The sequence below is a fragment of the Stegodyphus dumicola genome, chromosome X2 (assembly GCF_044657685.1).
Source record: "Stegodyphus dumicola isolate Sdum_Otavi_A_Nest chromosome X2, ASM4465768v1".
Lineage (NCBI taxonomy): Eukaryota > Metazoa > Arthropoda > Arachnida > Araneae > Eresidae > Stegodyphus > Stegodyphus dumicola.
Genome location: NC_140781.1, coordinates 134,090,250 through 134,110,022, shown reverse-complemented (window position 1 = coordinate 134,110,022; position 19,773 = coordinate 134,090,250). Strand labels below are relative to the sequence as shown.

At 34.4% G+C, this 19,773-nt stretch overlaps 1 protein-coding gene and 1 long non-coding RNA gene across 2 annotated transcripts in view; one reads left to right on the top strand and one right to left on the bottom strand.

Annotated features, from left to right (window-relative positions):
* Positions 1-282: 282 nt before the first annotated feature.
* LOC146992916 (uncharacterized) overlaps positions 283-19,773 on the bottom strand; it is a 649,284-nt gene continuing 629,793 nt past the window's right edge. The window contains exon 3 of the long non-coding RNA XR_015039072.1: positions 283-1,140. This is a non-coding gene — a long non-coding RNA (uncharacterized LOC146992916). The remainder of the gene's footprint in view (positions 1,141-19,773) is intronic.
* The window catches only part of LOC118190620 (pregnancy-specific beta-1-glycoprotein 11-like), a 132,561-nt gene continuing 123,662 nt past the window's right edge, over positions 10,875-19,773 (top strand). Inside the window, exon 1 of the mRNA XM_085809132.1 lies at positions 10,875-11,066. Coding sequence (XP_085665258.1) covers positions 11,006-11,066 — 61 coding nt within the window. The 5' untranslated portion in view covers positions 10,875-11,005. The remainder of the gene's footprint in view (positions 11,067-19,773) is intronic.

Below are 19,773 nucleotides of genomic sequence, written 5' to 3'. Positions count from 1 at the left end.
TTTAAAAATGGAACTAATGTAGTTAAATTTTTAAATATTTTAGATACTAGAGCAGGAAAGAGATGTTCCGTTGAAAGTGGAGGGCACGTTATTTGCCCTTGTGAAAAATAGGCCTTAGATGATTCTTCGAGGAAAATAATTTCAGTGTATTTATGAAAAGAAAAGTAAGTAATCCAAGCACATATAGATAATAAAATAAGGGGAAAGGAAGTGAATATTGAAATGTATGTTTTATTGAAAACAAATTGGTAGGTTTTGAACGTTATGGAAACAACTCAATAAAGTGTTACTTTATGCTTCAACGAAGTAATTAAATACCTTGTTATAAGAAAATACGAACGTAGGTTATAAGAAAACTTTCCTAAAAAGGTTATAAAAAAGCCTAAGAATTACTGTGAAATGTTCTTAAAATATGAAATCTATGTATATTTTAGCTTTCTAAACCTTTTCTTTGCTAGTATCGAACAGAAGTTTATTTTTACTAGCATATGATGTGCTAGGAATTCTGAAATATATCTAGGCTTCAAAAATCGATGAAAACACTTTTAAATATGAAAAATATTTTATTGAATGGAAAGCATCCTCAAATAAAATGCGTTTCAATGCAAATTCATTCAAGTCGCATCAAAATTCATAGCTTTTGAAATCTTATTTATTTCAAAATTTTAAGTATTACAGCAATATTTCTTAATGTTAAAAAAGTTTGGTAACAACTATTTTTTATTTTTATACCTCCTGAATTAATTCTTTCAGCTGGAAAGACTGAACGAAACAACTGCGCTAAGCTATCTTTCCTACTTGTGTTTTAAATGTTTTATCAATTATCATATATTTTAAACTTTTTTTAAACCTTCCTTGATATCGTATATTTAATTTTACATTTTATATGACACTGAAGTTTATTTTATTACAGTGCTAACAGGAATTACTTTGGAGGATGCGTAAACTTCAGCCAAAACTTGACATAGAGGATTTCAGGCGATAGACATGAGTATCTTGTGCCACATGTTTTCTTAGAACAAACTGCTAGACACAATTTTAAGATCGTCGAAGTTCAAGTTCTCCTTTTCTTCAAGCTCATTAAAATAACAAAGTTCTTACATTTTTCGGCAATAACACTGCACTAACCACTACACCAACCTGAAAAGAAAAAAATTTAGGTAAGCACGTTTTATCAGAAGTATTATTAATAATAATTTAAGTATTCATTGCTACAAAATTATGAAGATCATATGACCATCATCTGTATTTTGAAATAGTAATTAAATAATAAATTATTTATAAAAGCAGAAAAGGCTGCATGCATGTACAATATTAAAAAACAGAGCATAAAATGAACAATGCTCGTCAGTTTTCTTTTTTTTTTCTCTTTTAGTTGTCAAATCTTGACGATTGTCTATTGTTTCTTCATAAGTACAGTCTATTCTCATATTTATTTTTGGTTCACCTAAGATGGCTTCGAAAGTTTTTATTCATCTTATATAGTAGTATTAGGCCCACTAGTAGCCAAGTGGATAAGGCCGCTTACTAGAGTTCAAGTTTCGGTGAAAATATTTAGCAGTGTTGAAGTTTCCTAAATCTAAATTGAATACGAGTCAGTTCCTCAATGAAAGCATCATATCCTTTAGTCCTGTAATACTTTTTGTCATATTCTAATCAATAAATAAATATATATTATTGAATAATCTTGTCTGTTAGTAAGAAACAAGCTTTGTTGAAATCCAAATACGGGACCTTTCTCCGACAGGTAAGACGGGTAACCGTCCTATAAATTTTATTTGAAAGACTTAGACTTGAACGAATTCTAACTGAACGTTCAAGGTTTATTTTGATTACGACATTGTTTCCAAAGTTAAAATCTTCCCTACACTTCAGCTGTTCCATCTACCCCACCAGAATATGTAAATAAAATGAGTTTTAAATAGTAGCGATATTCTAAGTTCAAGAAAGAGGTTAGGTAAATTTAACCAGCTTAAGCAATACTTATTTGTTGTAGTCTGCCTTAAGCTCTATTGTTACTGCTGGTGAGGTTGTTTTCATTAAAAATTAATTTGATAATTATAGAATACTACAGCCAGGTTGTTAGGTTTTACATTTAAAGTTTCATGTGTAAGTATTTGAATCATTATTGTTTGTTAATATAGCAAGAAACATGGAAATTAATAATTGTTTTAATTCTGTATGTCAAACAAAAAAGTAAATATATTTAGTTATTTGCAATGCTGTAAATATTTAGTTTTGACACTGAAAGGTAAATACGAGTTAAATTTTGCCCGGGGTTTGACTTACGTTAGAAAGACTGACTTATGTTCAGATTAAGTCAAAATGAGTTTAACATTATAAACTTAGATCTTAATTCTTAATCCTGTCAGGAAGAATATTTTAAGGCGCATTGAAGGAATTTAAACAAACGAGATGTGAATTACAAGACTATTGGATAGCTTGTAAAGTTGCGCGCTTCCAACCTGCACGCAACAAAGTGGTGACTGCTGAGAACTGGAAATAGACCAGAGAAGTCTTGAGAAGGGTTTAAATCCCTTTTTTTTCAACTTTAGAAATTACAATTGCGTGCTCTTGACGCTCACAAACTACGCCGACCCGGCGGTAAAATAAAAATAAGAAACTAAGAAAAGAATAGTAACAAGTGACTAACTACGAGGCTCTCTAAACGTAGCTAACCTCACCGCGTTCTAAAATACCGCTGATAATTCAGCAAACTCTGAATATTACGTTGAAAGATAAACAATTTGCCGAGGCAAGCACACAGGCCGAAACGCGTGGTTTCTTCAATTTCTAACTAGCCACCTCCACACTCGTGAAGCAAGAAAGCACACTTTCGAACTCGTTTTCCTTCTATTTAACTCAGAATACTTCCACTGATAATTTGAATCCTTGCGCGTTCTACTAAAATTTACATACTCTGGCACTGGCAATTCCAAGGGAAAGTAAGGCTTGACAGGAAAGATAGTTTTAAACTTAAAATAAATGTTAGTTAAAATAAATATAAACCCTACATTTGCCGCTGCCAGAATTTGGAAAACTTGGAAGCAGGTCCTACAAACGACCTGTTGAAAAGTTTCTACAATTCTGAACTAAATTTTAAGAGCCTCGTTTACATAAAAAAATCTTTTATCTCACAAAAGGTATAATAAATTTCTGTGCATACTTATTTAATTCTCTCTTCTTACAGCAACTTTTCCTGGACTTCAGCAATCAATCTGTTCTCTTCCTTCCAGCATCTGGAAGAAATAAGTATCAGTATCTTTCTAAATACATTATAATTTACACTTTCTTGACACTGAATAAATTTTCCTTAGTTACTGCTTAATTCACATTCATTCAAGTATTCAAACATGAATTTAACTTTACCCTGGCTCTCCACCATGTGTGGTGTCAAACGGGAATATTCGTGTTTTAGTATTGCAACACTTCCCCTAACCACAATGATTTGTTAGAATTCAACGACCAAATAGATACACCTTACGCGACATTCTACAACTTAATGAACTACTTTAACATTCTTAAAATTCAAGTGTAGGTGGAGAACCCTACAAAACACATTCATTCTAACTTCCCCCTCATTCATCTTTAGACATGCAGGCTTTCGCTCTAAAGCATGATTTTATCTACAGTTTAATACTTAAATTTGAATTCATTGCTTTTGAGCATTTACTTTTAGCATCTAAAATTTTATGCTTCTAGACTAAATTCTACTTTTACATAACTTTCAAGTATTTACGTATATTTACAAAATTCTAATACATATGATTTTTACAATTTACCATAAAATGAATAAGAGAAAAATAAATTTTTACTTTACTCATTCTTCGCCAAGCTGGCGGCACTGAAACTAAAGTTCTTATTAATACAAGAATACGAAGTTATTTTTATCTTCGGCCGAATTTTGGCTTTAACATAACAGAATTAGTCTTTCGACCAACAGACTGTTTTTAGATTTTATACTTAAAGAAAATAATACTTTTGCCTTAACTAAATAAAGTAAAACAAAACTAAGTCTCAACCGAGACACATTGAATTCCGTCAAAACATAGAACTTCGTATTTACGCATAACATTTCGGAACAAAAGAAAAAAAAATTATAGAAGATTTTAACTTATCTTTGAGTTTTCGATGATTGGACCTCCGACATTCTTTTCTAGCAGAACTGCTCCCATGTTATAGTTTTCATGGACGTCAGTCTTCTCCTTAATGTCCTCCGAGTGTCGTCTACGTTACTTTTTCTTTTTCGCCCTCTGCATGCTGGCCTCTTGGAGTGGTAGTCGTCGGATTGCTGTCTTTTCCGTTTTTCCCCTGGACGGCTGGTCTTGGCGTCCTCCGGTCAGGAGTCATGCTTGAATTTCTTCTGTTGGTGGTGGTCTTTTCGTTCCTCCTGCTGTCTTTTCATTTTCGGGAACGGCGGCGTTGTTTGCACCTGACTCTCTGGCCCTGGGAGCGTTCTCCTCGATGTAGAATTTCTACTGCGATACGTTGTAAGTGGTGTTTTCGTCTTTACCAAGGTTTCTTTACGCGGCGGCTTTGCTTTCTTGTTTTCCTTAAATGCTGGAGTCTGAAAGTTTTCGTTTCTTCTTTTCGGTACCGTCGCATGGGTTGTAGAAGGGCTAGGTTTCTCTTCAGTTCTCTGCTTCTTGGGTGGTGGAACGGGTGACGTTATTTCTGGACCTTCTACTTCTTTTACGCTTGAGTCCTGCAAGAAACTTTTAAGGATTTCAAAATCATTTTGATTATAATATTTTTTCACCTGGTCGGGACTTGCTTTACAGATTTCCCCTCTCTCGTTCTTAAGGTACAATACGACTCCTTTGATTTCCTGAATTACATAGGAGCCTTCAAATTTTGGAGCTAAATTTGCAGTAAAATTGTCTGGGGCACTCGATAAAGAAAACTTCCGCTTCAACAATTTATCCCCAACTTTAAAATCTGCTTCACGGCGTTTTCTATCATAATATAATTTTTGCCTATTTCTTGCCGTATCCGAGCTTTTAACAGCCTGGTCAATAAGCGTTTGCACGTCTTTCTGTTTAAATTCTTGCTCTCTTTGTTGCCCAAAGAATAATTTATCTAATGGCGTAATTAACTTTCGTCCTAAAAATAATTCTGCTGGGGTTTTTCCCGTAGTATCGTGATTTGCCGTTCTTAAAGCATAAGCAAACTCCTTTATGTAGCCATCCCAGCGCTTGTGATGTGTGCTAACATAACTTCGAATTATTTTTACAATGTTTTTATTAACCTTTTCTGCTATGATTGCCTGTGGTCTATACGGAACCATTTTGATATGGCGTATGCCAAGTCCAGTGCATATGTTTTCAAATATTTGACTAATGAATTGTTTACCCTTATCGCTAATGACTTTTATCGGTGCACCGTATTTTAAAATGTATCTGTGAAAGAATGCATCTGCGACTGTTTTGGCTGACGCGCGTTTAAGTGGAACAATTTCTGTCCATTTCGAAAAATGATCTACAATTACTAAAAGAAAACGACTTTTATTTAACTCACTCTGGGGGAAACGACCAAGAAGATCTATGCCTAAAATTTCATTCGGAAATGTAGCGCAAATCCTATTTAAGTACCCGGCCGGGCTGTAATTAATATCATTTGTTAACTGACATTGATTGCAGGACCTGACATACGCAGTTACTATTTTGTATAATTGCGGGAAATATACCGCTTCGCGTACATTTTTAAAGTTTTTCTGACCCCTAAATGACCCGCTGTTTTCGCGTCGTGTAATTCGTTCAAAATGCTTAATCGAAGCGGGGCTGGGATGACTGGTTTGTACTCGAGATTTTCGTTTGTTGTTTTCGTATAAAATAATAAATTATCTAGTATTTCATAATTTTCTGCTCTATTTCTTATCGCATCGATATCTGTGTGCTCATAGCTTTCGGGGTCTTTCAAATATGCATAGATACTTCCAAAGTCAGGATCAGCTTTCAATTCAGAAATAATTGTATCTCTAGAATCTAAAATTTTTGAAGTCAACACAGCGCATTTAATTTCATTGCCTTCGTCGTCCAGTTTTATACGCGAAAGTGCGTCAGCTACATTGTTTTCCTTACCCGGTTTATATTTGATTATTAGACTATATTCTTGGAGTTTTAAAGCCCATCTTATTAACCTGGGCGTTAGGATTTTCTCTGAGTAAAGTCTACCAACAGCCGCATGATCCGAAAAGACTGTTACTGGCGCTTTGCCGAAATAAACACGAAATTTGTGTACAGCCATTAATACGGCTAATGGTTCTCTCTCTGTAGATGTATAATTCCTTTCTGTATGATTCAACGTTTTACTAAAAAATGCCAAAGGATGGCTATTTTGCATAAGAACCGCACCCACAGCATAGTCCGACGCATCTGCTGCAATTTCCAGGTTTTTCGTCCCCCCTCGGGGAATTTCAAAACAGGGGCATTGATGAGCGCTTCTTTTAATCTTTCAAATGCGGTATTTGCTTCCGCTGTCCGCTTGAATTTACTTTTCTTTCTTTTAATTACTAACAAGGGTTCAACAATATTAGCAAAATCTTTTATGAATGACCGATAGTAAGAATATAAGGAAAGAAGAAAGTTTCTTGGCGGTGTTGGGAGGTGGAAAATTCTTGATTGCTTTTATTTTTGAATCTTGAGTTCCTATACCCTTTTGCGAAATTTTACAACCCAGATATTTAAGTTCTTTAGTTGCGAACTTGCATTTTGAGGCGTTAATTGTCAGACCGGCCTCTTTTAATAATTTAAAAACTTCTAGATCTTTAATATGTTGTTCCAACGTACTACTCGTTATAATTATATCATCTAGATAGATTAAAGTCGATTTTCCTAGGACAGGCTTTAGAACAATGTCCATAGCTCTCTGGAATGTTGATGGGGCCCCACACAACCCAAAGGGCATGCGTAAAAATGCATAAGTGCCCGATTTTGTTATAAACGCGGTTTTATGTATGTCTTCGGGTCTCATAGCTATTTGATAGTAGTCAGACGTTAAGTCCAAAGTAGTCATGTATCTAGTAGATTTAATCTTTCTAATAATTTCCTCTATAACCGGCAAAGGGTAAACTGGGAATTTAGTAATACTATTCAATTTTCTGTAATCGATAGCAAACCTCCAAGCCCTTTTATCTGAAGGAGGAAACTCGTTCTTTTTCCTACATAGTACGACTGGACTCGCGTACTCACTACTTATGGGCGTTAATATTTTGTTCTTTAACATTTCCTGAATATGTTCTTCTATGATTAGGTCTTTCTGTTTATCATAGCGATGAGGTTTAGTCCTACAGGGTTTGTCGGCAGTTAACTGAATCTCATGCGTAACTATTTGACAGCTCCCAGGCCGTTCTGGAAACATGTTTGAAAAAGTACTCACCACTTGCCGGATGGCTTGACTTTCATGGTCATTCAAATGGCTAAGGTCAACTTGCGGTTGTTCCACTGGTTCCACCACCCTGCGGTCCATCTCCAGCACAATAAAACTGTCTTGAAAATTCAGTTTGGCCCTCGAGGCCCTTAAAAACTCCATACCTAAAATAAGTGGATTTTGCAGATTTTTTACTACAAAAATTAACACTTTGAGGCTTTCATCTTTTACCTGTATGTTTAAAGATAATTTCCCGATGCATTGACAGGTTTTTCCTTGCGCCGCTATAATTTCTGTGTTTTTATTTTTAAATAATCGTAACCTAATAAAATTCTTCTTGAAAAATGTATCACTCATAAAATTACCTTCTGCTCCTGTATCGATGAGGGCTTCTACTGGTACATCGCCAACCAATACTTGTATAATAGGTAACTGTGAGTTCTTTACGATGACCGTATTTAAGTGTCTTCTTGAGGGTTTTTTTTAAACTTCCGGGGTCTGGACCCTCGCTTTCACAGGCCCCTCTACTCGTTTAAAGCTTTCCTTTCAACTTCTGTCTTCTGGGTACGCGGACGGTTGTTTTCGAATTTCCTTTTTGGGCCTTGACCTTCGAGCTTCGATGAGTTAGCTTGATAGCTCTTTCCCCATAAGAGCGGTTTGCATTTCTGGTCTGCTCATTTGAAGGTTGCCTTCGGATACTTTGAGAATACGATGCCCCTCTAGCTTTTTCCGCTATCCTCCGATTTTGAAACTTGACCGCCAGTTCGAAGAGCTCCTGTAATGTGCTTGGGTTTCTAATTTCGAAGTAGTCTTGAACAGCAGGTAACAATCTTGGTAAGATTATTTCAATAATCTCCGCGTCGGGTTTCTTCCCATACAGCATATCCGTCAGCTTAATTTTTCGCAGAATAAAGTCCGTCAACTCTTCTATATTCCGTTGATAGAAACTATATAGTTCGGCTTCTAGCCTTGCTCGATCTTTCACTATGGGGGAGGCCTTTAATAACGATTTTTTGAAATTTTCAAATGTATATGTCTGACCTCCGAATTCCTCTAATAAAAATTTGCCTATATTCTTCCACCATAGCGCGGGCTGTCCTCTTAGTGCAGATGTGGCGATGGCAACGTTTTGTTTTCAGGCACAGGGTAGAGCTGGATGTGATTGTCGAGGCTTTCTAGAAATATCGCCACCGAATTTTTTCCGTCGAAATTGACGTTTGGCTTGATTGACGCTCTCAACGTCTGGACCAGGTATCCAAATCCTTCCAATTGGCTTGCCATTTCTTGTTGTTGTCCCGCAGCTTCCATCCAATTTTCGGCCATTTCAGTTCGAGAAGTGTTCGGGCGCCAATGTAAAGTTGCGCGCTTCCAACCTGCATGCAACAAAGTGGTGACTGCTGAGAACTGGAAATAGGCCAAAGTCTTGAGAAGGGTTTAAATCCCTTTTTATTCAACTTTAGAAATTACAATTGCGTGCTCTTGACGCTCACAAACTACGCCGACCCGGCGGTAAAATAAAAATAAGAAACTAAGAAAAGAATAGTAACAAGTGACTAACTACGAGGCTCTCTAAACATAACTAACCTCACCGCGTTCTAAATTACCGCTGATAATTTAGCAAACTCTGAATATTACGTTGAAAGATTAACAATTTGCCGAGGCAAGCACACAGGCCGAAACGCGTGGTTCTTCAATTTCTAACTAGCCACCTCCACACTCGTGAAGCAAGAAAGCACACTTTCTAACTCGTTTCCCTTCTATTTAACTCAGAATACTTCCGCTGATAATTTGAATCCTTGCGTGTTCTACTAAAATTTACATACTCTGGCATTGGCAATTCCAGGGGAAAGTAAGGCTTGACAGGAAAGATAGTTTTAAACTTAAAATAAATGTTAGTTAAAATAAATATAAACCCTACAAGCTAAAGCAAAGTATTCTGGAGATAGGATTAAATATGGAGGTTAAATTATAAGGTGTTTCTCGCACCTTCTTGGCGTGCCTTCGTGGTGTAGTTTTCTGCATGCTGGGCGGTATTCCAGAGGTCCGTGGTTCGATTACCGGCGAAGGCGATTGCTCATTTTTCATCTTGCCTGCTTCAAAAAATACCTAATGTCTCTACAAAATATGTTTGTGTGATAAATAGTCGCATTTTTCCGTGTATAACTTGGTGTGAGTGGTTAGTACATCCAACCTAGGAGGTGGAGGATTCATAGTTCGAATCCCGATGAGAGCATTGTTCATTTTCCGTGTCTTTTGCTCCGAGAAACTTGTGCCCAAACTATTACTTTCAAATAGACATTTTTAAGGTATTTTCAACCCTTCTTGAGTTACGATCGTAAATTTTGTCGTCATAACCATAGAGCGTTTAATTTTTCCACCTAACTCCATATTATAGTTTAAGTCAGCTTTCATTCGTGCTATTTTCGCGAAGTGAAACTCACTTAACGGAAATAAAAGGGGTGGGTGGGGAATTAGGGGACTCGATCACTTTTCGCTTCTGTTGTTATAAAGTTTACGATGCAAGCCAGGCGGGAAAGAAAGACCTTGACGTCCCTACTTTGAAGTAACAGACTATAAAATGTGTTGAATAGTAGCTCTTCAACAATTTTTTTTGGCCGATTGGGTCTCATGCCTTTTTCTATTTGCCATTAAATTAGTGTAGGAAAAGATTGGAAAGAAACAAGTTGAGAAGAAATCACAGCATTTTGTTGCGAGTCCTCTCATTAAATATTTAGACGTGCAGTTATCAAATCGAAGATTCGTGGTTCGATTCATGGCGAGAGCACAGTTCATTTCCTTATCTTTCATAATCCAAGATGTTTAACGATCTCTAAAAAGCAAATTAATGACTTCAGAAAATTTTTTGCTTAAACGGAACTAATTTGTTTTGAAAAGTCAAATAACTCGGGGTTCGATTCGTTTTATTTTGGTGAGAGTAATGCTACTGTGAAACATCGGAATAAGTGATAAAACTGTGATTCAAATTTACTTTTAGTATATACGATTTACTGTATTATTTAACAAAGAACTCTTGTAATCTGCTTGGAACAAAAATTTTGACAATAATAATAGGTTTTAAGGAAAAACATAAGAAAAAATGAACCAGAACTAAGAATGAAAGAATCGTAATTTCTGAAACTTATTTTCATATGCTGCATTTTTTTTCATTCTTTTACTTTATACGTCCACGTTTACTTTAGAAAGAACAGTGTTTGAATTATGTATAAAGCGATGTAAACAAATAAATGTCATAGTATTATATATTTAATTATTCCTAACATCAGTACTGAAAAAGACGTTTGCGGTAAATAAATTCCTCTTATGTTTCGAAAAAAAATTAGATGTAATAAGCCATTTCAAGTAAATTTTGCGGCCACGGTAGACTTAAATAAATACGCTCACTAATCCCTCATCCGCAATCTTTACTTTAGTGTTGCCACCAGATGGGGCTGAGATCATACTATCAAGTGTTGGGTGTTTGGAGGAGAGAACTGAGAAGCACATTGGACGTCGTCTTTTATCGGCTCAAAAGTCTTCGCGCAAAATGTGCGCTTTTTCCCTGTTGTGCGCGCAGTTCTAAAAGTGTTTAGAAAAAATTATCCCATGGATTAGAGAACATCGTAACTATTTCTTTCGGATGATGGTGAATATGAGAGTTTCATTTTTTAGCATTGTCTTCATTGTTGCCATCCTCAAAGGTAAGTTCTAAACGAAGTTAGTATTAGCGTGAGAATGTTACTGTTTGAAAATCTTAATCGATATGAAATAAAAATCCGTAAATTTTCAGTGCGCATTAGGGAGAAAACAGTCTTCCAAGTATGTCTGAGGTTATTTTAACATTTTATATAAAAAAATTGGTCAAGGTGATTGAAAACTCTCTACTGACTAATGAATTACGCGATTTCAATTTTAAAATCCTTAATTGAATTACAGTCCTATTATTAATAGCTCTTTTTAGGGTTTTCATTAAAATAAATATGAATTATGTGAGCAAGCTTTATCGAACCGCATTCTGTTTAAATGTAAATGTTTCTAGTTCTAAAAGAAATTTTAAATATGTGATATTTTATTTGGTTATTGTTTGTTTAATCATTTACGGCAAAGAAAGCAGGATGTCAGTCTAATGGAAGAGATGTCTTCGTGGAGGACTTTCTAGAAATAAACTGGCTCGTAAAGTAGAAAATTCACCTGCAGTCAGCCTGTTTTGTAGATTTCGAACCGGTGTTTTGTGGTACTATCTGTTTTGGCCACTGGTAGACAAGTAGACTTATTCAAGTAGACCAGTGCTTATTTCTAAGGTATTAAACAGAATAAACCTCAAATAATACATAATATAGGTTCGTTTTATGGTGAACAAGAGATGTGATTTAAAGTACTCTACCGTTAAAAAAAAAAGACTAAATTATTATTATCATTTTTATTAAATAGCAGTTACACTACAATCATTATCAGTACTGATAAATATATGAACATTTGATTTGTTCATTAATTTTTATCAAAGGGAAAACATACAGTATTCTTTAGTAATTAAAAGAATTAGAAATCTATAAATGCGTAATTTTTTATTTTCAAATGAAAAATTGAAAGCAAGTGCAAGTATGTGTTGGAAAAATAAAAATTTAGATTTATATTGTAGCCTTAATAACTATAGTAATTAAATTTATTCTGTATTCAAACCATAATATTTTTCTCAAAACAAACAATTACCCTAGAATAACAAAGAAAATTGCGAACAGAATTATTGAGTGAATATTTTACCTTAACACTGCTTAGTAAAAATAAATTTCAAAATCTTAATTTGAAAACAAAAAAAAAAAAAAAAAAAAAAAAAAATCTTATTACAAAATTGGACGACTCACGTTGCTTAAAAATTTGACAACGAAAAATATGTCTTGTTACGAAACTGGATGACTCAAAATGCTCAAAAATTTCACAACGAAAAAAACTTATTACAAAATTAGATGACTCACGATGTTAAAAAATATCTTCTAGCTTTAGTGCTTCCAAAAGAAGAAAAAAAAAACAAAAAAAGAAGACAGCCCTTAGAAACAGAAATGTATTAAGTGATGCTGAGTTAATACTGTTGTTTTTTTGTATGATGCAATACATTCATTTGAGAAGTTATTCCTGCTTGGTTATTTTGGATTAATTTAGTAAAAAGCAAGTAATTAAAATAAAAAATAAAATAAGGAACTTAAATTATTGTAGAGAAATTTTACTATAAATTACATTCTGAATTTAAACTACTTCCTATATATTTATGAGATTCAGTACTAGATGTTTCTATCCCATATTTCAGGTACCTTGACTGCAGAAGTATTTTAACGTTGATGTTCATTCGCGATTGTGTAGGTAATACATTTTTGCGTAATATTCCGAAAAGAAAGTTTTATACACTTCTAAAATATTAAGTTTTGACAGTAATCATATTCCTAAACTAAATAATTTTCATAAATAATTTTTTATTAAATTAAATGTATATCAAAAAGTTATTTTAATGCACTGTTAAAAATACAAACTTGAATTTGTTCAAGATATTAGGATTATATTTATTTATCTTATTGACAAACTCGATTTTTAATGTGCCTGTATGAAAACAAAGCATAACCTAAAGCAGTTTTGTTTTGTAATTAATGTTTCAAGACTACATTATAACGAATAAACATATATGAACATTCTTGATGTATACATTTATTTATACATTACATTTATCTGAAAGTTGCATTTATTTATCTCATTTCACTACAAAATAAACAATTCATTAAAACTTCTGTCAATGCTATATGGAAAGAAATGGTCATAAAATAATTTCATTTTGGTATTAATAATATCAGATTTATATAAAGATACATGGTTGTTTAATTAAAACTTCATTTTTATTTAACCATGTTTAATCGGAAAAAACATTTATTATTAGTTAATTGAACATTACCCCGAATGAAGCATAACATATTTTGTAACTGGAATCTAGTATTTTATTTAATAGGTGATACTATAAAACATTAAAAAAATATACATTTTGGTGATACTATAAAATTTTAATCTACGTTTTCTTAAATATGAGATGCCAGAAATTTTAGATGAAGAATAAAAATAAAAATAAAAATAAATACATCTGCAATTTAAGCAGTAAATTATAGCCGAACTATTTAGCCTATACTATTTAACAGTAACAACCGGTTTCATTTAAGGAAGCTGCACACATTAAAGGCTCAGTATAGATATACTGTTATCAAGATTATTCAAAATTGCATAATACCTTATCACACTCTGTTTACAAGTTCATCTTAAGGATGAAAATTAATATTCCGAGAGGGTATTCAAAATGAATTCAAATGATTAGAAATAATTCAATAAAATTAAGTTAGAGTATTTCTCCCACCTTCTTGGCATGCCTTCGTGGTGTGGTAGTCTGCACGCTGGGCGCGTATTTCAGAGGTCCGTGGTTCGATTCCGGGCGAAGGCTTGCTTATTTTTCATCTTTCCTGCCTCCAAATGCATAATAGCTCTATAAGACGACTGTGGGGAATAGCACCATTTCATCCAGTTCACAGTCATAAACTAATACTCTCGTATGTAAAATTTAAGAGAATTTTCAATTATGTCGAATTTCTGATAAAGTAATAGGTAAGATAAATCTTACCACAGACACTTTTGTCTTAGTATTTCTATTTTTTAAATGATATATATATGTTTGTATGCTGTTTCATCTTTATAATCTTAGACAGTATTTGATATGTTAAATTAGGATTTAATCTAATTTATCTTCATAAGAGTTGTGTCTCAGGCCCTGTAAACAAGTGCCAAGCAAATGCATTTCAAAGGGTGAAAGACTAATGAATTTATTAATGATAACTTTTCCTTTCTTTAGTTTGATAGTATAAAAAAGTCTAGTAAGCATGCAAATCTTCTTTTTCATATACTTTCCAACTGGAGAAAACTGTAAATCCTTACTAAATTCTAGCACTTTATCCATTGTTTTTACTCTGTATTGCGCTTAGCTTTCAGAGAATTTAACAGAGATTTATAAATTATGATTATGCTTAAATTCTTCTTTTCTTTCTGAAATTTTAACGATTTGCATAAGATTTCTATAATTTCTGCTATAATATTCAAAGCAGTAAGAGGCAAAAACGAAAACGCGAACAAACATTCACTAAACAAAAATTTAAAGACTGGGACCGATAAACTGATATCATTATAAACTGTATAACTCTTGCAGTAAACATATAACAAATCTTCTAATTTTTTTCCATTTATATAGGATTAAAATCTCTTAAATATCTCATCTTAAGATTTTTAAAAGCAATCGTGTGGAAATCATGGAGTTCTTTAATACATCTATTGTATAGCTCATTAGATTTTTCCCTTCTTAATTTCTTATCAGTTTTTCTTATGATCATCTGTAAGCTTGAAATTTATAAGGTTGCATTTCTCTCATAAGGCTGTAGAGTACCTCACTTTGGAATTCTAAGTTAATGTTGGAAGTGAGGAATCTAAGAACTGATAAGCGAATAATTGCTAGACTTCGATGACAAGGAGCAACAAGAGAGAAGGGTAACTAACCCTTTATTATTTCGATAAGATTTAACAAAACTCCGCCTGGGAGTGTACAAGTAAAGCCCGCACTTTGGACTTGAACTTAAAAGACTAAGAATTAAACTAAAACTAAGATTAACTAAATAAGTATAGCCAAAGCTATCAAGATTCAATTAGAGTTGGCCCCTTAACTTATTTTACTACGAAGCTTAGCAAGGGCCTGAGTATGGCCGAGCGTAAAACCAGCTTTGAGAGAGAGAGCGGCCAAAAAGGCAGACGCGCGTAATTCAGAAAATCTGATTCTCTGTCCGTCTCAGTAAGTAACTTCGTGGTTTAAATACCGCTCCTTCTCATTAAATATTCAGCAAGATTCCAAAAGTACGTTCAGGCCGGAAGTAGTAAGTTGAAGTTAAGAATTTGACAGGAAAGGAACTTTAACTTAAAATTTAACTGTTAATAAAATTAACATAATTCTTACAAGGCGTCTATTTCATTGAGTGCATCCATAAGGTTGCATTCTTTCAGTAATAAGTTACAAAATGTGAAATAACTGATGTTAATCCTTATTCTTCAGCAACGCTGCAACAGGCTTGAGCTAGATAAATGATGGACGTGTTTTTATGTCCGCCGCGAAAGCATGATTTTTTAACACTTGTCTAATATTAAGCACGGCAATAATCATATGAGATTATTTTCTTTTTAAATGGATATAAATATTCTAACTGTACAAGCTTTTCCAAGTCATCCCTTGCAAAGAATGGTTTCTTATATTTATTAAATTTTTATAACAAACCTTTTTTGTAACTTTTTATCGGTCGTAACCTTTATTATACCTTCTCCTTGAATATCTTCGATTCGTCGTATTTTTCATTTGAATATGAATGTTTGTCTTCATGAATATTTTCAGCACATATGTATAACGCATCGTAATTTGAAGGTTGCTGAAGAAAACTCACTAAAACATTTGTTTTTCTCGATCCAAGTTCTCCTACAATGACAAGCCTGAAAGGGTGGATGGGCATGAGAGGGTTTTATTCGGATATAAAATATTTTCTTCTTTGTCGTAATTTTGAATTTATGGACATAAAAACACGTCCATCATTTATCTAGCTCAAGCCAGTTGCAGCGTTGCTGAAGAAATAAGAATCAACATCAGTTATTTACATAATTTATAGAGAAAATTTCTTTTTTGCATGAAGCAAACTCTATTTTGCATCATTTTGTGTGATGCAAATTTTATTTGTTTTTAAATGAATGATAATAAAAAATAAAATGAAGAAAGAGCACGCAAAAGATTTTGGGGGGCATAAATTTCAGTAAAATATTAGTTTGGTAATCCAAGTTTGTCGAAAGTATGGTGGTTCAGCAAAACATATCACGTTTTATATCAATAAATCAAAATCAGTAATCACCAATCAATAAAATATAAACTGATTTAATTAAATATAATAATATCTCAATCTCAGAAATCGCACATCCTCCATCGAGTAACTTCCATCGAATCTCAGAACACACTCAATGGCGCTTTCAGCGCCCTCTAGCGTTAGGCGGGTCTTACCATTCTCCCCGCTTAAACTCCTATGGAGTTTACATTTCAATTTCCAGATATTCAAATAAATTTAAAGTCACTAAAATTACACTAAACTAAATATTAAATATAAAATAAAAGTTTTTCAAGTTCATTTAGTCTTTAAATAGTAGAGGAATAATTTTGTTGATTGCTCGACGAAGAACACCTGTAGAGGTTTTAACTTCAACTACTGTGACCAGACCATCAGCACCAGGATACACGTGTTGGATGCGACCCAATGGCCAATGCAAAGGATTGGAGTTGAAGTCCTTCAGTACTAGTTGACCAATCTGCATGTTTGGCTGCGAACTGCTCCATTTGGCACGATTCTGTAGTTGATTTAGATACTCGGAATGCCACCTCTTCCAAAATGTAGCTTGGAGTCTCTGAACTAGTTCCCACCTGGAATGAAGAGAAAGAGAATCCGAAGCAGTATGTGGTTCAGGAAAGGACAACATTTCCTGTTAAAAAATGTCCCAGAGTTAAAGGCTGTAAGTCATTCGGATCGGAAGAAAGTGGTGATAATGGACGGGAATTTAGAACTGCTTCTATCTGAGTAACTAAAGTAGTTAATTCTTCAAAATTCATGATAGCTGATTTTGCTACCCTTAACAAAATCCGTTTCACTGATTTTATGTTTGCTTCCCATAGTCCGCCAAAGTGAGGAGAAGCTGGTGGGATAAATTTCCATTGGATTCCTTCTTCTGCACTAAATCCTTGAATTGGGTTAGATTTGCAAATATCATTATATGCGTTAAGAATATTTCTTGCACCTTTGGAATTCGATGCGTTATCGCTCCAGATAACAGCTGGTTTGGATCTTCTGGCAATAAATCGTCGCAAACAGGCTAGAAAAGCTTCTGTTGTTAACTCAGAGACGACTTCTAAATGCACTGCTTTTGTGCAAAAACAGATAAATAATGCAATATAAGACTTTAAAGTCACCTTTGACCTTTTCAAATTAGGTTTGATTATAGGTCCTGCGAAATCTAATCCGACCTTCTCGAAAGGTCTAGAAGGCACGACTCTGTCCCTAAGTAGATTACCCATCATCTGGCTTACCGTTTGATTCTTCGTTCTAAAGCAAGTCATGCACTTATTTATTACTCTTCTAACTCGATCTTGACCAGACGGTATTGTTATGTAGAGAAATTATCTGATAGCGTTATAAAAAAATTAGGTGAATGATTTTATGATTTATGGAAATTTAAATTTTATTTTGATTCTGAATTATTTAATTTAAGGCTTTAATTTTTGGGGAAAGACAGATGCTTCTGGGAATATTATTTAGTTTAAAAGAGTATTATTTATTTTCCTCTATTTGTAAATCTTGTACAAACTTTTATTCATTGTGAAAGAAGCAGGGAAAGGGAGGCAATTTTCGCCAAGTCATGATTTCGCGCGCTTTAGAATGTTCGAGAAAGAATTTTCATTGTTAGTTGACCTTAAGAGAGGAAAGTACGTGACGGAAAGGTCAAAGGTGCTACTTGTCTTTCAATGTAAGTCATTCAGGTTTTGGCGATTGAGGGTCCGGTTGTTGGCTAAGTGAAGAAGGGCGCGCATGCGCGATCACCCTTATTTCCGCATTCTGGAGTTGAAAACGAAGATTTTGCCATAATTAAGGGGGCGATAAGTGAAGCCATAGTGGGAGCCCGTTTGGTGAAGGACAAGAAGGAAATTTGAGTTGGAGACACTTACTTTTGGCTGACTCTCGGACTGACTCGCTGATTTTTGGGCTTGCTGGACAAAATGTAAGTGACTCCGAGAGGTGTTTTCCGGCGGGGAGCGGCAAATATGCTCCCCGGCCGCGTTTTGGTTAAGAGGCGAGACTCTCTTACACACTTACTCTTGGACTCGCTTAGGCACTCACGCTTGGATTCGCTGACTTTCGGGTTGCTGGTCTTGTGGACGTTGCTCTTGAAAACTGGCTTGAAGAAAATTGGAGTTGGACTCTCTCCCTTACTGACTGGTGGGTGGAATTTACTTGGGTCGTTACTCGTGAAGCTTGCTCTTGGGATGAGTAAGAACAGGCGAGCTGAAATGGCCTAGAAAAAAAAACGTTTCTGACCTGAGCCTGAAAACCCTCTTCCTTGCGGCGTGCTGGTAAAGAGGCGAAATTTGAACGAGTTACCTGCGTGTGGACATAGGACTTTCAGGACCAAGCGGATAGCCGCCCTGGGCAGCAGTGCTCCTGTTTCTGTTCTACAGTAGTGAAGTGGAGTCTACATTTTTAGAACCTGTGTCAAGATGAGCCCGGCCGACATCAACTCTTGATAAGATAAGAGTCCTCCGCTTCAAGATGTCCCCTCAAGCTAAGTTGTATTTTTTTTTTGGTGTGTTTGAACCCTAGGCAAGTTTTTTCAAAAACGTCCTTAGCAGTAAAAAAAAAACAACGTCGAATCTAAAATTTAACTCTCAGGCCTTAAATTGTTTCCCTTTCCGTTCTTTTAAATCACCAGACAAACCTTAAGTTTTTTTATGAATTTAAATGAACAGACTCTCAGATGAGGTTAAGATTTTTCTTATTGTGTTGTAATTGAATAAACTGATATTTAATCTGGAACCTCTTACAGTATGTTTTTTTTATATATTTAATATGAACTTTTCCTTTATATCTTGTATATGTTTTATGTTTTCGATCCTCTCACGGCGCGGTCCCGGAATGCATTTTTTTCACAACGCAAAAATGCTGTACACGTTTCACTATACGATCACCCCCTTTAACGGCAAGTAGTTTCATATTTAACATTTAACAATATAGGAATTTAAGATATAACATTGGTGCCGTGAAGTAAGATTCATAACATTATTTCCCGGCGTGAACTTAAGCAATTTAACAGTATCCAATATGACTGTCGTATTAAAGATAATGTAGTCTGTACGCCAGAATATAAGGATTTTCTATGATAATATTCAATAACTAAATTAGTGAAAGGATGAGCCTTTGGCAAGAGTATCTGATGTTTCTGAAATTCAGAAAACTCAGAATACTCCAGTCTTCCTCCTACTCTCAGTACCTCATTTTTGTCAAGAAATACGTTCAGAGATGATATTTTACTATTTTTTGGAATAGATTGTTCGCTTTTCAAGCACTTTATTTCTCTTTGAAATTCAGGTGACTGTACGAGTTTTACTAAAACTTCAGTAGCATGTCTTAACTCAGAAGCACATATGAAGTCTGTTCTCAACTCTGGGTTTGCTTTACAGTTATTTATAAATCTCAAACATAAAGCAGTTATCCTAATTAATTTACTGAATGAGGAGTATAATGTGATCAAATCGTTTTCATTTTGGCT